The 17,135-nt window shown below is 38.8% G+C and overlaps 1 protein-coding gene across 1 annotated transcript; it reads right to left on the bottom strand.

Annotated features, from left to right (window-relative positions):
• Positions 1-4,943: 4,943 nt before the first annotated feature.
• Positions 4,944-11,796, bottom strand: LOC311081357 (sterile alpha motif domain-containing protein 9-like; the record flags this gene model as incomplete). The annotated part of the gene is made up of 2 exons (XM_084111903.1): positions 4,944-9,461; positions 11,716-11,796. The coding sequence occupies 2 exons, from the start codon at positions 11,794-11,796 to the stop codon at positions 5,031-5,033; spliced, it is 4,512 nt and encodes a 1,503-aa protein (XP_083968029.1). The 3' UTR covers positions 4,944-5,030.
• Between the last annotated feature and the right edge of the window lie 5,339 nt (positions 11,797-17,135).

Genomic DNA, 17,135 nt, shown 5'->3' with positions numbered 1-17,135 from the left:
AGTATGTTTTTAAAGCCATTTGAAAAATGAGGACACCCAAAATGTCCTCATATATCACCTATTTTCCCGAGTGTCCTCATTTGCAGGTGTGTTATCATAAAAATGTCCTCAGTTGTCATGAAAACAAACTCACACACACGTGTGTGTGTGTGTGTGTGTGTGTGTGTGTGTATGTATATGTAGTGAATGGGCGGCTTTGAGCGATTTTGATAGAATAGAATAGAATAAAATAAAATAGAATAGAATAAAACAGAATAGAATAGAATAGAATAGAATAGAATAGAATAGAATAGAATAGAATCAGGTGCAATAACAGCTCCAACACTATAGTCAGAGATCCCTAAGGGCTACAATCCTCGAGGTTGGGATGCCTTCACTCATCACATAAACCTTTCTGCATTGTTTAATAAAACATTGTTTAGTATTTAGCAGTTTAATTATGGGGGCAGTTCGGATGTCCTGATATAGGAAAACAAATGGACTAAACCCACCTTGGACCCCTTGTGAGGCTAATTGTACTCCATGTACATCAAACCAGTACACATCAAATCTTTGCTATACTGCAAATGAGGAACCATTATTCTCTAATTTCTATTAAATTATTTTATATAGGTAATTAGTTTTCCAATAGTTAATAATAATGTTCTTGCTGATAGAGTGAGGTAAACTGTGTTGAGTGTATATACTGGAAAAAAAAGAAAGGAAAAAATACAGACAATTTTAGAGAATTTTAAATAGGATTTGTAGGACATCTTGATTACTTTCTTACTTGCCCAACATTGGTTGTAAGCAGCTGCGGCTCGTCTGTATGGGCAGATGAGCCAGAGCCCCACCAAAATATTAATCCAAACATAGACCATACACTGAATTAATACATATATAATTATATTATTATATATAATAATAATAATCATATTTGTCGGATTTTCTAGACTATTTTAACTCGTAAAGTGAGCAGGATTTATTAAAATGTAGTGCATGGATTGAACAGGCATGTATTTATGATACTAAGCAGGGCTTTCGGTCTAGCCCATACTGTCTATGTCTGTATGAGCCTATGGTATGAGCCCGTATGAGCCTCCTCAGCTCTACAGCGCCCCACACACTTACAATGTAAATCTGTGGTGAAAAATAGAACTGCAGCGCGCTCTCATAGAGAGCCATTGGGGCAGATTTCTGGCTGCCCCGCATATTTTTACGTGACATTACCTCACACAGGCTAAACCTCGCTCCAGTCCAGTCCACTCTTTTTTTACAGTCTGCTCCAGACCAAGACGATATCAGTCCACTTCGGCTATGACTGCATCAGGTCAGTAACTAGTTGGCATGTCTGTTCTTTCTATGTGGAGTATAGTATCAAATTAATGAGTGTATAAACCCTTCAGTTTAAACGTGCTCATGTGAATAGCTTTTATATACAGCAGTTCTGTTGTGTTTGTTTTATGTTTGTTCTGAGATTAGGAATTAGGTTCTGAGAATCCTCACTGGAATTCCTAACTTGTAATATTTTAAACAACATTAGGACGCAGTAAATACCATAGATATCATATAATAAAGGCTAGATATCTTATGGCGGAGTCACTTCCGGCATCACCGGCGGCCATCTTACCACAGGGAAGCTGTGAATTAAGGTGAGTGATCAGCACGCACACAAATCCTCTTATCTCGCTGAAATCTTGATGGATTTTGGTTTCTTACAAACGTTATTAACGTGGCTATAATTCTTTCATATGGAAGTCCATTGTTATAATTATTCATATGTATGCAGTGTCATAACTACATCTCTTACGTTTATAACAAACTAAACCATTTGAAAATCGGTTGAAAATTGAGCAAGTTATGGTTATTTAAAAGTACATGCACCATGTTACGAGTGAGCGAGCACCCTGTGGTAAGATGGCCACCATGTGCTGACGTCGACCTCCATTGGCCAGCAGCGCGGACGAGACATCTAGCCTTTATTATATGATATCTATGGTAAATACTACGTCAAGGCAATTCTATGATGGCATTCTATGGCTTTGTCGTGTCTACTAAAGTCTGTCAATAATTATTAGAGCGCCACCCTCAGGCTGAATAATGCAAGGACATTAACATTCTGCCAAAAGTGTGTCTGATGTGTTCAGCGATTAGAATATAAAGCTTACACAATGTTTAACATAAAGTAGCGCTAAGACCCAGAATCTGCCCTACCTAAATTTATGGCGAGGAGATTGCCTTACAATACTGATTGTAATGCACAATTTTCTGTAAAGCTGCTTTGAAATAATTCTGAAAAGAAATACACATATCCAGACTTGACATTACTAGATGCAGGAGGAGTGCAGGAGTGATAAGAAATAAGTTTATTGGATAGCCCTTGGCCTTAAAAGAAATATATTAAAGAAGTGTTATGATCACAAGCAAAGAAACTTACTACTTCTTAACAGTGATTTGTGGCCTTGAAGACCTTAAATGAAGACATAATGGTTACGCAGCAAAAGCAAGATTTGTCGAGAAGCAAATGTACATTCTAAGAAAAAAATCAGTAGAAAAATATATTAATGTCCTGCTGAAAATTACCAATACCTCTTCTGTTCAGTTTACAGACATTTCCTTTAACCCTAAAACACAACACAATCATGCAAAACATGATTCAAAATACATGTAAAACACCTGTGAAAAAAACAATATGGAACATCACTTCATATTAACATTGGGCCTTTGTTTTACAGAAACTTTGAGTAGAGTGTAAATTAAAGTAAAATAAAAGTAAATAAAATATAAAGAATATGTGTTGGAGCTACATTAGTTTGCTTTCAGTAGTGGTAATTTTGTTAATTAATTTGTTTACTATTATGATTTTGCTTACATTAGTAATATATATTTTGGTAATATTCTTTTGTTTGTTTTAGTTAATTGTTTTTATTTATATGTTTAGTCTTTATTTTTGGTTAGTTTAATAACTACAATGTTTGATTTAGACACCTGAGGGCAGTAGTGGGCACAGGTAAAGGTAAATATAGGTAGGAAGTAGGAGGTGGCCTGTAGCACCTGGGTGATGGGCATATGTTTTTTTTTACCAGCGCGAGAGATGCTGTATTGTTTGCTCAGTTGGAACAAATAAACCAGCCACAAACCCTGAATCCAGCCTGGAATTTGATTTTATTTCTTGCCTGCGTACATCACCTGCCCAGGGTGCTAGAAGTTGTCGTTTGAAAGTTTGATTTAAGTTTAATTTCCTTTTGTTTGTTGACAAACAGCCACTACAATATATGATAAATGAATACATGTATATGAATATATCAATATGATTAAAATGCTGTAGCAAATAAGCTCTATGAAATATTAATAATCAATAATAACTGGTTATAACTGGTTATGAATATTTGGATCAGTTAATATAATTAACTTAATGTTGTAAATTAATATAACAATCAATTAACCTGTTTGTCCCGTGAACACTCAGTGTTAATTGTTTATTAATTCTAAGAAATGTACATTTGCGAGGCATGGGAAATGTCTTTATTACTTTACAGTACTACTAAGAGCAAGTAGTCAAGATCTATGATAGAGACTCCAGATATGAGCTTGAGACATGGACAACTTTATGTGTGACATGAACAAGATTTTATTAACTAGTCTAAACACTTAAATACTCTAACATACACACACACATACATGCATACAGTTTGCCAAGAGAAAGAGAGCTGAAGCAGAATACAGGAAAGCAAGAAGTTATATAGCATTGCTTAAAATTCAGCAGATCAACAGCCTTGAGCAAACCATCAGTTTAGTTCTAACATGCCCTTCTTAAAAAGGGGTAAGATACTTAATGTATCAAATAATGAGACTAAGTTCGATACTTGCATGTCTCACCCATTTGAATTAAACTGTCCTGATGCAATATGTTGAGGCTCCAGTTGATCTTTGCTGATGTGGTCTTGATGAGAGAGAACCAGTGGTAGTCAGAAGATCTTCTAGTTCAGCATCATCTTCACATCAGGATTCCAGAAAAGGACTAAGAGAGTAAGAGACTAAGAGGCGTGATCTTTTGATCAGTGATTTTCAAAGCGTGAAGATGTCACACCCTCTGGAGGTGTGTGAGCCAATAAGAAGATTTCCCTTTGAAGGGAAATTTTTACGATCCATTGTGTTCTAGCAGGACATTTGAATAATTTCATTGGGTGTTTAAGAAAAGAATCTTCAAGATTCTTATAATACTAATGCATCACAAAGTAAGCAAAATTGAATGCAAATTAACAAATGGGGGACAAAGATTGGAGTTTATAGAGACTAAACATGCCACACATATGATTTTGGTTAACCATATGCAAGTCTGAAACATTAATCCAAGAGAGTTTAAAAGAGAGAATGAATACATAGACCAAACCACATAAAAGGAAAATCAAGAAAAAGTTATTTTGGGGTCGTAAAACTTCTTATCAGTCTTAATGTGTCCTGTAACAGGACACCGGGATTTGCCAGTGTGTTAGCGTCACTTGTGATGTTAGTTTTGGGGGAAGTTTCATAGACCTTTGTTGGGAGAGTGAGTTTGCTGGATTATTCATTAAATATAATGAATAATTTGTGTGTATCTGATTGGTCCGGACGCTACAATGCAGTAAGATGAATGTAAAATGTATATAAAGAAAAATAAATAATTGTATATATTTGAAGTACAAAACAGGTGTTTTGTCTGGAAGTCAGTACATTACTGGCATTGGTCAGACTCTCAGTCATCACTCATAATATAATCACACCATTGCTTTTACAGAATTGACATTAAACACAATTAGGCATTTCTGCTAAACAAAGTCCAAAAACATGCAACATTAATGATTAAAAGATTGGCTTAGATAGATTTGTGTATAATATGATAATGAACCAAACCTAAATAATGCCTAAAGGAACAAGTACACCGTTGTGTTCTTTATCTATGAGCTCCTTCGACTTGATTGTCGAAATGTTTTGAACTGGAAATCTACAAAGTTTTCTCATTCATGATTATCATGTCTTCTGTCAGATCCATTAGATCAGGCTTGTGCACTTTATGACTCAAAGTCTATGTCAAATGCAACTGGTCCATTCATTGAGAATCCGATGAAGAATGTCACTCTTGTGCCATATTCTTTATTTAACTGGCTTCTGAACATTGGATAAACCCTTCTGTCTGCAATGCTGATAAAACCGTCACATATTTTACCAGAAACTCTGTGAAGTTTATTACTGTTTCTCACTTGCTTCCAAATTTTTTCATCATCCCATTGAGTTGAGATGTTCTGCCCTGATCCTAAACAGCTGTTAATATCCCTGTGGGAAATCAGGCCACCATAACCTTCGTCCTTCCCAAGGTAAAAATGGACAGCTGCTCTTTTTCCATTAGACACAGGTTTCAGCTCAGTTGAGTATGACGTCTTCATTTGTGATACAAATGTTGGTAATGTGTGGCCGGCCTCTTGCCAGAACAATAAAACTGTGATGTAGTGCAATGGCAGAATCTCACTGAAGGGTGTGGGGCGATCGATTATTCGAAGGAGTAATTCACGTAGGTCTTGGTAGGGAATGATGTATTGAGAGTCAGGGTAGATGTTGGCCAGAATTACATTGGCATAGATAAAGTTGACAGTGTCTATCGGTCTGGCCTCTTGTGACTTCAGAATGAAATGATACTGCTGGATGATCTCTTCAAGAGTTGATGCAGAGTCTTCCTCATACAAATATTCTAGTAGGCCAATATGTGAACTACCCTTGTTCCTCTCCAGACATTGATGTGTCTGCTCAATTTTAACCATGCGGTTCATGTGCTCATTCTTGACCAGCTCACTCCAATTTATTTTACAAAAGAGGTCAGTGTACTGTTGAAAGTACCTGGAAACCTTGGGCTTTGTCAGTTCTTTTTGTTTGTCTTTCTCTGCGAAAAAGGGTACTAAATTGACCAAAAAATTGTCAAGAAAACAAAAATGATTCTTCATTGTGTGTTTTAGTTGATGAAGACATTTCTTATGCTTCTGCAATACATGGTAATATTGCTTGAGTTCAGGGCTCTTCCTTGACAATTCTTCAATGGTAATTTTACCCAAGAGGACTTGACCAAGGCAGTTAAACAGTGGTGTCTTTTGCAGTACTTCTATAACTGTAGCTGCAGTTTGAAGTTCACCGAGATGGCCAGCAGTGTTGTAAGTGTTATAATCCTTTAGTCTTTGCCGTCGAGATACGGCCTCTTTGTTTGCAGTTTGTTGTGTTTCTTTGCAAGCTTCTGCTGCAGACTCAGCCAATGTAAGATACCTATCAAGACAGTCTGGCTTAATGGGATCATCTCTGTCTTTGTGAACAGCATGCTTGAGCTCACACACAAGTACCTGTGATACTGTATCGCATATGTATGAGTTGTCCTTTAAATGGCCTTTGGCCTTTTTTGCCCAACTCATGGCCACAGTAAAGTCCTGTTTTTTGATGTAGTACCTGGCGAGGAGCTGGAATATTACTGCATCCTTTCTGTAGCACTTTGCTGCATTGTGTAGAACAATTTCTTCCTTCCCTGGAGTCTCTTTCATTATATCCTGGATAAGAGGAGAAAAAAGGGAGTCTTTAACCTTAGCCGAATACTGCCTTCTCACCAACATGCTGTGAACATCCTGCATTAATTTTTGTTTCCCCAGAGCGTACTCATAAAACAAGTCTGTTGTGAGCAGAAGGTTAGTGATTTGTGCCTTTGTCACTTTGTATGACAAAGTTGACAGCTCTTTCAAACAGTGTTGAGCTATACTTGAGTGTATAACTCTCACACCCTCAAAGGTAATGTTGGAACTGGCCGTGCATCTTGTTAAAAGAGTGGAAAACTTCTCAAATCCATCTTCAACTTCAAAGTTTGGTTTTGTTTGCAGACCAAGGAACTCTTCACATGTAGAGACAGACAGCAATGCATTCTTGCAGTAGACATGCAGGAGGACAAGAACTGCAAAAAGTTGAGAATGTTTGTCTTGGAAGTTGAAGCCCTTCAGGGTATTTTTCACAATACCCTGAATATAGTGAGAGGAAAAATTGTTCTTCAGAATCATGAACCCATAAAACGTTTTAGTGTTTGTGTTGGTTTTCTTAAACTCCTTCAGCTTTTCTTCAAACAGTTCCTGTTCCTTCTTAGATAAACGGTTTCCAATGAAAACGGCATCATCAGCCTGTTCACGGGATTCAGCTCTCATGCAGTTGATAATTATGACTTGTGGAGACTTTGAAAAAATGTTTTGCTTCAAACATTCCTCTTCAATTTGAAGTTGGAGTTTTTTTACATCGCAGATGTCTTGGAAGTCATCGATCATGATTAAAACGGGAAGTCGTGTAGGTTGCTCTGTTGTCTCATATGTTAGTAGCTGCACAACCTGTTCGGCTACGGTAGAATAATCATGTGTTGTGTCCTTCAGCACTGCACAACGAAATTTATCCTTCAGTGTCCATAAGACATGCATGGCTAACGTAGTGCCACCGCAGCCTGGAAGATGAAAGATGTTGAAAAACTCACAAGCTCTCTTCCGGCTGCGTATATCTGGAATAATAGTGTTGACTATAAAGTCGAACTTGTCACGTTTGATGAATGGCATTGATCCGGGCTGTTCTGAGAAGAAGAAGTTCCACCAAGACACCTTTCCTCCCTTGTAAAAGTTCTCCTCATGATGTTGTTTGTCCTCATTTCCTCCTTCACACTGGTTCACACAAAGAACACTCAGCGTTTCTAGGGATTGCTCAGTTTTCTTTGATAGTACAACATTACTGCCACCACCACAAGGCAGAAACCGGCTGGATTTGCGATTATCTGACCACAGACTGAGGATGGTGCCATTGACCTCAGCAAAACTTAGCTCATAAATGCATCTTGTAGAGATGTCAGATTTATATCTGCCCTTAATGAGATCCTTCCAGTAGGTGTATGATGTTTCATTGTCACTGATGCATAAGATTTGGTTTCCTCCATTGAGCTCCTGTAAAAACATACTGAATGTCTCAAGCAAAGGGTCGTTGGCGTCGCTCACCTGACTTAACAGCAGGAATATGGTGAGAAGTTTTTTGCGAGGCACCACATCTTTTCTGCACAGGAAAGAAACAACATCACGCACTGAAGATCCCTTCTCAGTCAACCAGTTGTCAACATCAGAGGGGTTTTCCTCATTAATGCCTCCATTACAGAAAACCCAGCTTGTGTTTTTGGTCAGCTTTAACTTGTTTAAAATGTCTTCAACTGCACCTGTAACTTTATACTGAGCTGGTAAATGAATATTGGACGTTTTTCTCTCTTCAAGTAGCTTATTCAGGCCACTCTCAGCAGATTCTGGATCGAAATCCAGAACAGCCACTAGATCCATGTGATGAAGGAAATCCAGGTTTTCCAGCTGAACAGGATGAGACTTGTTAGCCACCAAAATGTACCATGCAAAGTGTGACTTGTCTAAAGACTGGGTCCCTCCTGTTATCATCTCACACAGTTTAGAGCCTTGCACACTGTTTTTGACAACATAGAGATGCTTTTCTTCAGTGTCTTTCCTCAACTGGGACAATCGTTGCATGTTTGCAATTGCAGTATATTTCTCATACTCCTTTGAGGAAGCAGATGTAATAAGATTCTTAGTGCTGCTGCCATCTCTTATAAAGAAAGACTTGCCATCATTCTGCTTCCTCTCTGCACCGTTGGGCTCTTGCATCTCATCTTCATTTTTATCAATATTATAAGTGTTAAAGTAAAATTCTTCACAGACTATGGAGGACGGCTCTATGTCTACCTCAATAACATGTTTTCCTGCAGATGTCATGTCAGCTTTAAGAACTTCAACAAATCGAGGGGGTTTAATGCAGCTCTTTGCTATTTTAACAGACCTTTCCAATTTGAAATGTTTTTCAATTGCACATTTCTGTTGTACATCAAAATAATCCGTTTTCTGCATGCTTACACCCAGAATTTTTCCATGTGGTTCGTCTGCTACCCCAAAATGAATAGTACCATTTGTGCGGCTGTTCATACAAGCTGCTGCGAATCGAATCACCTCGTATGTGTATTTTTTCATTTGATTCTCTTCTGTTGTATTGATGAAGGCTTTGAATTCATGGCATGGTTGTATGAGGTCTATAGGACCAGTTTCAGTTACATCTAGATTGCTGTTTTCTCTGTACCTGTGAGCAGCATTAAATCTATTGAAAGGGTAAGGCTTCAAGCTAAATAACTGAGTCACCACGTCATTCTGCTGCTGAGTCTTTTGTTTCAGAAGTTCTACATTGTCAATAATCAGCATTTTTGCATTCATTGACAGTTGTAGTTCTGTGAGATGAGACATCTTTAAGTGAAGAAGGCCAGATCCATTAATTTTCTCACGATACAAAATGTCTGCATCTTCTTTGTCCACTTTTATTTCGAGCATCCACTGTCTCACATGATCTTTGTTCCAGTCTTTGATGTCCACTGGAAGTTCAGATGACACAGCAATCTCTTCATTATTCTGAAATAAATTAACATTATAGCAAACAGGAATATATATAATATATGTTTTTTTTTAAACTGTTGTGTTTAATTATAATATGCAATCCTGCATTTGATACAGGTGATTGATAATGGTTATTACTAGGTTAGTGTATAAACTAATGCATTTTTACAACAAAGACATGCTATTGTGACGGGTCTTCTATTCTTCTTGCGGCCGGCCAGTGGGTGTGGCTCCTCAGCTCATCAATGGAACAATGTCCACCTGTTCTTCCCTCTATAAAGCTTGGGCTGTGTTAGTGTTGTGAGAGATTGCTTCTTTTTGCTTTGTGTTTGATTTTGGCTCTTGATTGTTTTTTTAGTTTAACTTGGTTTAACTTAACTTGCTTTGTTATTAGTTTTGGAGTATACACTAACATCCATGCACCAGGCAGACATTACAGATGTTAATAAATGATCAGTCTTGCAAACCAACTTCACTATGTCCTCCACTCAGTTGTCATGGCTTTGAGCCGGTCTTGACAGTATCTTGTGGAATACTATAAATTATATCCATAAGAAATATGTTGACCTTTCCTATGCTACTTACCTTTAAATGTCTTGAGGCTTCCATAATGGAATTGGAAACCTGTCTAGTAAGAAAGATGTAAACATGGCATCAAAACAAAGTGTATCATTGTAGATGTAATAGGGGAAACCAGGAAGGGTTGTAACAAAACCAGTTGCAACACTTTAAGGTACTTACAAAATAGGTAGAGTGAAGAAACTTCTGTCATAAATTACCACTACCTTCCTGGGACATTTTGAAGTGAAAATTATACAATACACATAACGCAATACATATACAATTCATATAGTTACATTTTCTATTTGTGATTATGTTTAAACATAAAAAGAAAAATAATAAAATTAAGAAATGTGTATCACCTGAATCTGTTGTTTAAATTATTATACAACATGCACTCTTCTTGCATTTAAATCTTTGCAAATGTTTTATGTAGTTGGCAACCTAAATGAGCACCACACATAGGGTGACAGATAACCCTGACAAGAAAATAGGGAAGTTTTACCATTTAAATCATGGTATATTTTTATCCATCATATTTGTTTGAATTTCCACAGTAATATCATTACTTTATATGCAAATTGTAACGATGCTGAGAAAGGCAGGCAAAGACGAGGATCTAAACGCAGGGTGATTTAATAAAGTAACACAAAACAGAGAACATAGAACAAAGGAACAAAACCTTGGGAATCACAGAGAGAGGCAACCATTACACGTACAACAACTGACAAAGTAACAAGTGAAACACAAGGGCTATAAATACACAGGGACAAACAAGTTAAGCTAGATAACAAGGGGGCGTGGCTAATTAGAAACACCTGGGAAGACTAATAAATGAGAAAAACTACAAAGGACTACAAAACATGGCACAGAACAGTAAATGACAAAAGTCCACACAAGACAAGGGGAACACAAGACAGGAATCATGACACAAATAAGCTCTCCCTTCCTCAGAGAGAGAGAGAGAAAGAAATAGAAAGATTATTAGTGAAAAATGTATAGGCTACGTGCTAGGCATACAACCGAGTTTGGCAAGAAACAATTGAAATCTAATTTATTATTTAACAAATATCTTAACCTCAGGCATTGTTCTTTGTATGCATTAATGAGAGTGCATTTGAGAGCAGTATTTAATGCCGGTGTTGTGCCAATTCCAAAGGAGGGGAACACTTTACCACACCCTGCCCGAAGGGAGGTAACGTGTGAAGGTTACACATACGGACTGACCTGTGGGGCAGTACTACATATGGAAGATCTCAGCGGTAGGCCCTACCTAGCCTGGGAGGAGCTATACCAGTGCAGAGGCAGGACAGAGCAGAACCGCCCAGGGAAAGACCGTATCGTGGACAATACCGAGCAGGGAATCACATCATATGGGATCTTTCCCAGTACAAGGGCATGTCTGACTGCCGAAAGATGCTCGAGGAGCTCCAAATGGGGAAATGGGGAACTTATCTGAAGAGCATGTAGGCTCTTGTATCCCTGTTAGAGGGGAATGGTGCCGCAAGCGAGACACTGAGCCAGTCTTCCAGTCACATTACCTGTTTGTACCCAACACACAGGAAGAGTCTGGCTCCACTCAGAGATTTTAGAATCTTGCAAATGTGTTAGGTGTCGTTCAGCCCACAGCTCTGCAGATGTCTGCCAGAGAGGCACCGTGTGCCAACGACCAGGAGGAAGCAACACCCCGAGTGGAGTGAGCCCTCACCCCAAGGGGGCACAGCTCGCCTTGAGACAGGTACGCCAAGGCGATGGCATCCACTATCCAGCAACCTCTTTTTGGAGACATCCTTTCCCTTTTGCTGACCTCCAAAGCAGACAAAGAGCTGCTCTGAGCTTTTGAAGCTCTGTGTGCAGTCCACGTAAACCAGCAGTGTGTGAACGGGACACAGCAACGCGAGGGAACTTTGAGCAGGATTCACTGACCGAAAATGCCTGCAGGTCCCCCAACCCCCAACCCAAAAGGATGACAGAGAGGTCCCAGGAGGGGATGAGGTGCAACCTGGGAGGATTTAACCTCCTGGCGCCTCTCAGGAACCTGATAACCAGGTCATGCTTTCCCAGTGACCTGCCATCAACAGCATCATGATTTGCTGCGATGGTGGAGACATAGGTGGAGGGGGACAGCCTCCGCTCTAAGCCCTCTTGAAGGAAAAAAAGCAAAGAGCCGACCGGACATTTCCGGGGGTCTTCCCGTCAGGAAGAACACCACTCAGAGAACAGACTCCATTTCAAAGCATAAGTGTGTCTCATAAAGGGGGCTCTAGCTGAAGTGATAAACTACCGCTGGTGGTAGGTCACTTAAGTCCGTGGTGCCATATGGTGCCCCGTCTCTGAGAAAATATGCGACGGAACGGACAGTTGGTCAATGTGTTGTCCATCCAGACCAGTATATGCTTGTCGTGCAGCAACGTCCGGAACCGGCGCAGGGCAAGGAGCACTGCTAGCAGCTCGGGGCAATTGATATGCCACTGCAGTTGAGGTCCTGTCCAGGAAGCACAAGGCAACATGCCTGTTGCATACGGCACCCTAGCCGGTGGTGGAGGCATCTGTTGTGACAACAACATGCCTGGACACTTGTTCTAGGGGCACTCCGACCGAAGTAAAAAAGTAAACATAATGATTTAAAGCCCCACTAGGTAGGAATTCCGTTTTGGTCAAACAACGACCCCTAGAGTCGCTGTGGACTACTTGTATTTAACGTTACTGTCATAAATACCACTCACGCAGAGCAGTCTCTTCACTCACGGCCTGATCCCCTCCCCCCTGTATACTGGTCCCTGTTCAGTCAGATGGAAGCTGTAACGAGTGGAAATAAGGTGTGTCCCCTTTAAGAGTTGCGCGCGCCCTGTTTAACTGTCGGCAGTCTGTATTGTATGTGCGCCTCGAACACCCCGTAAGCGGGTTGTTTCTGTTTGATGCTCATTCTTGTCCTATTTTTGTCTATCAAGTAATGCTGTGGACGGTAGAACGTGTGACAGACAGTTACACGAGTTCGATTGGGGAATAAACACAACGTGTTACAAATCATCGGACATCGAACAAGCACAGCTAGCCTCCGAAGATGTCTAAGTTACTAATCCATCAACAAGAACGCCAGGTGCTTTTTAGCTCACACCAACGAGTGAAAGCTTGTCCGAGTGCTATACAATATAAGCAATATACTTACAAGTCCAACAGCATGTGAGGACGTGTTGGGGAAGTGAGGTAGCCTATGCCGTAAAGCAGTCGAATTTTGTAGTTCTTTTTGTGCGCGGGTTACTACCCGAACCCCGAAGTTTAAAAGTACGATTAAAAACGATACAGACCCCGTCAGGCTATGGCTACGTGTCATTCAACCAATTGTAAGTCGATGTACCATCACAAGAGTCTTGGAAATATATTATGAAGGTTGAAAAGTTACCTAGTGCCAGGGTTTCCGTTGTCTGGTAATTACCGGACATTGGCCGAAAAAAAAATTAAATGTCCGACAAAATTAAATCTCTCCGGTCAAATTGTCCGATTAAAATTGCCTAATAATCCCGCCCCCCCAACACAATCAATTTGAGAATAAGCCTAAAATGTATAAAGCAAAAATACACCAACCTTTGGCTATGTTATAAAGGAACAGGCTCTACCGTTTGAAAGTTATTAAACATTATTACATGGCTTGGTTGAATTCCAATGTGGAATGCGGTCTGTTATTTCTTGATATCAGACCGCTGCGAAGCACTAGCGGCACCAGGATTTTGATTGTAGGTGGGCCTCCAGAAAACTGGATGGGCCAGTTAAAATAAGCCAAAAAATAAATAAAAACGGGTTCCCCTTCATCTCCGTTTCAGCGCTTTTCTGGGCACTGAGGACAGCGACTCAGTAGCCTACCTGAATTTAATGTGTATATTAGCATAGGTAAAAAAAATTAAAAAAACCTAAACAGATTTTTTTTGTTGCTTTTTTAATACAATTACAATTTCATTTAATTTATTGTTTAATAAAATGATAGGCCTATTATTTTTAATTTATTAAAAGCAACAACAGCTGTAAAGATGAAGTTGACGATCGCCATCTCCATATGAACGCGCCAATAGAGAGAAATGCACATCATGGATTACATAATCAGAGAGTAGCCTATTTCTTTTCGTTTTAAATTGTTAAAAAGACATTTCAAGCTTTCTTAAGATATATTTCATGTCTGTGAGGCCTATACGCTGAGTTTCGTTAAATTAGGATGAGATGCGCTCCCGTTCACGAGCAATGCAAGTGACCGCGCGGGCGCCTGCATGATTAGGCCTATCGTCTGCTATATTTGCTTCTTATTTATTAAATCCAGGCTATTGGATTTAATAGATCAAATAAAAAAAATGATTGGATTTAATAGATCAAATAAAAAAAATGATTAAAATTAAGATACAATTTATACAAAACGAAATTCAATTCAAAAAAGTCTTTTTACAAAACAAAACTTAATTAAGTGGTCAAAATCATGTCTGACCCGCTCCATGTCTCTCGATATTGCGCATCCTATCTTACTCGTGCGGTTTACTTTTCATAATCAACATAAATTAAAAAATAACATTATAATATTTTAACAAATATTAAACTGAGCTTATTTAATGGCTACAACACCTACAGTAGACCTAGACTCTCTATTTGTACAAATTGCTGCACATTCATTTTATTCTGAATTTTGCACACATATAAGTTGAAAGGCATTTGTTTGTGCATGCATAGCAAAACATATCTGCAACATTTATCAAGTTCACTGATAATTATGCGCGCATTTATTATATTATTATCTTAATGAATAATGAAACAAGGACGAAGCATATAAACTGCGTTGTTTCGTTTAGAATGGAATGGATCGCAAATAGATCCGAATGAAGAAACGTACAAAACCATAGTAGAAAATGGGTCTCGAGTGTTCCTGCAGAGAGGGGGTTCTCGCTGCAGAATCGGATCAAGACGAAGCAGCGAAGTCGCCTTGCGAAGAACAATACGCGGCTTATGCGCATTGCAAGTTGTGGAGAGACACTGGGAAGTTCGCTTGAGTAAAAACAATAGGCTTCAGATATTCTATGTGGGGAAGGGGGATTGGTTTGTTAAACTATGAATGTGAAAACATAGTAAAAACAATTGGCGTTGATTGACGCCAATCGGACGTTCATGTTTTTTTCCGTCTATTTGAAAGTTAGGCTAATAAACGTTGCATTCGGCCTGATTATGTCATTTTTTAAGTTACATAGCCTGCCTCCAGTTTTCCTCAACTTGACAAATTAAGAGGCAATATTTGACCGGCATATCATCAAAATGTCCGGAAAACGAAACCTCGTGACCGGCACCATTTTTTTCTAGCGGAAACTCTGCCTAGTGGTGCTCTGTTTTACATCTGATTTACACATTTAGATTAAGGCGAGATATGGCAGGCAAAAACATAGTTTTTTTTTTTACTGGTCAATTTTGAGATTTTTGGATATTTGTCTTCAATAACATGTCTTCTTTCAGACTTGTGGTGAAAAAAAAGTCTGAAATACACATTTAGGTCTTTATTTTATTACACTTTGTCTGTTTGCGTCTGTAGATTTCTCATAAATTCAACAAAAGTTGGCATTCTTAATCAACATGCTGCTCCGCGATCACTGCCGACACCCTGTCATCACATGCACCGTTAGGAAGCCCTCTCTCTCCTGTACAATCCTGTCGGATCCAAATATGGTAATTTCCTTTTTATCAGCAACCAATCATGAAAGTAAAAGGGCTGAATGCGCAATCTCATTGGCTGATGATAAATCTTTAAAGCCCATTTTCTCAAAATGACCTTTCTTTCATACTCCAAGTCCGAAATCTCCACTTCAGTAGCACCTATATACACCACACTTTCCAGTCTTGTACCTAGTATTATAAAGACATTTACAGAGGGATTTGTAAATATATTATTCCTAGCCTGATTTATATAACATTTTATTCCAAAAAACATGGCAAAATCATTTTTTAAAGGCTATTGACAGTATTTTCTGATTTACAGGATAACAAAAGTAGATATCCATAAATCCCTCTGTAATTTTTTTCCTAATATGTGAACACAATGAAAAAATAATTTTTAACCTGGCTTTATCCGATACTCAGATTTAGTTTTTTTAAATATATGCAAATTAGCGCATATTTAATTAGATATGGCCTAATTTGCATATTTAAACATTAAATTACAGAAAACTTGTAATACATTTTTTTCTCACCTTAATGTAGGTAATCAACTGGGAAAGTTTCATGGTGATATCTGCTAGTTAAAAATATTACCCTATTCACCTGTAGTGTCCTGCCTTAAATATGCTACTCTCATCAATGCAGTTAAGCACTGAAGTTACACTTTTTTAGATCAATTTAAATATAGATATTTGTAGTGGATGCATTGATTTGACTTTTTCTGTGGCATACTGTTTTAAATTATGTTTTATAAACAAAGTTCGGGAGGAGCACGTTCAAATAATCAATCCAATCAAACAATTACTAAGTCTACCCTATCAGCATGAGAGGAAGCATATATATATATTCACTCAGTCAACTCGCCTAACATTTCTTGACAGTTTTTCAGCATCCCTCCACCACCCTGATTCCCCACTCTTGGCTTATTCTTTCACAGCCAGGAATACGGGGGAGTATTCTGGGTTCTGGCCGAATACCGAGCCCGGAGCCCTCTCTTCGGACAGCACGCCAAATACGCTTTTATTCTATCTGACTTATTTGTAAGTGTGAACTTGTGTATATTTAAACAAGATAGTATGTGTCACGGACAGAAGAGAGAGACAACAGGGAATGCAGATAAGTGGATGTTTATTAGAATCTTGCAGATGAGAGATGTCACACAAGCTTGCAGAGGAACAGTTGAACTGAGTTGAATGTAACGAGGAATACTGGAGGATACTTGCTGTACAGACGAAGGGTGGACACAGGAGGAACTGACCGGACACAGATGACCAATGGTGGTAGAATAAGCAGGAAGATACGACGTTCAGGTATTCAGATGAGTCAAAGTATTGTACAGAGAGTTGAGTCAGTGTTTCTCTGACGAGACCAGGCAGAGAGTGAAGGGAAGTGTGGGCTTATGAAGTGTTGGTGAAGAGTGGGTGCAGGTGTGGTGACTTCAGTAATCTG

This window comes from Abramis brama, assembly GCF_963993115.1.
Source record: "Abramis brama genome assembly, chromosome: 1".
Lineage (NCBI taxonomy): Eukaryota > Metazoa > Chordata > Actinopteri > Cypriniformes > Leuciscidae > Abramis > Abramis brama.
Note: the sequence above shows the minus strand (reverse complement) of the source record. Positions and strands in the feature narration are given on the sequence as shown.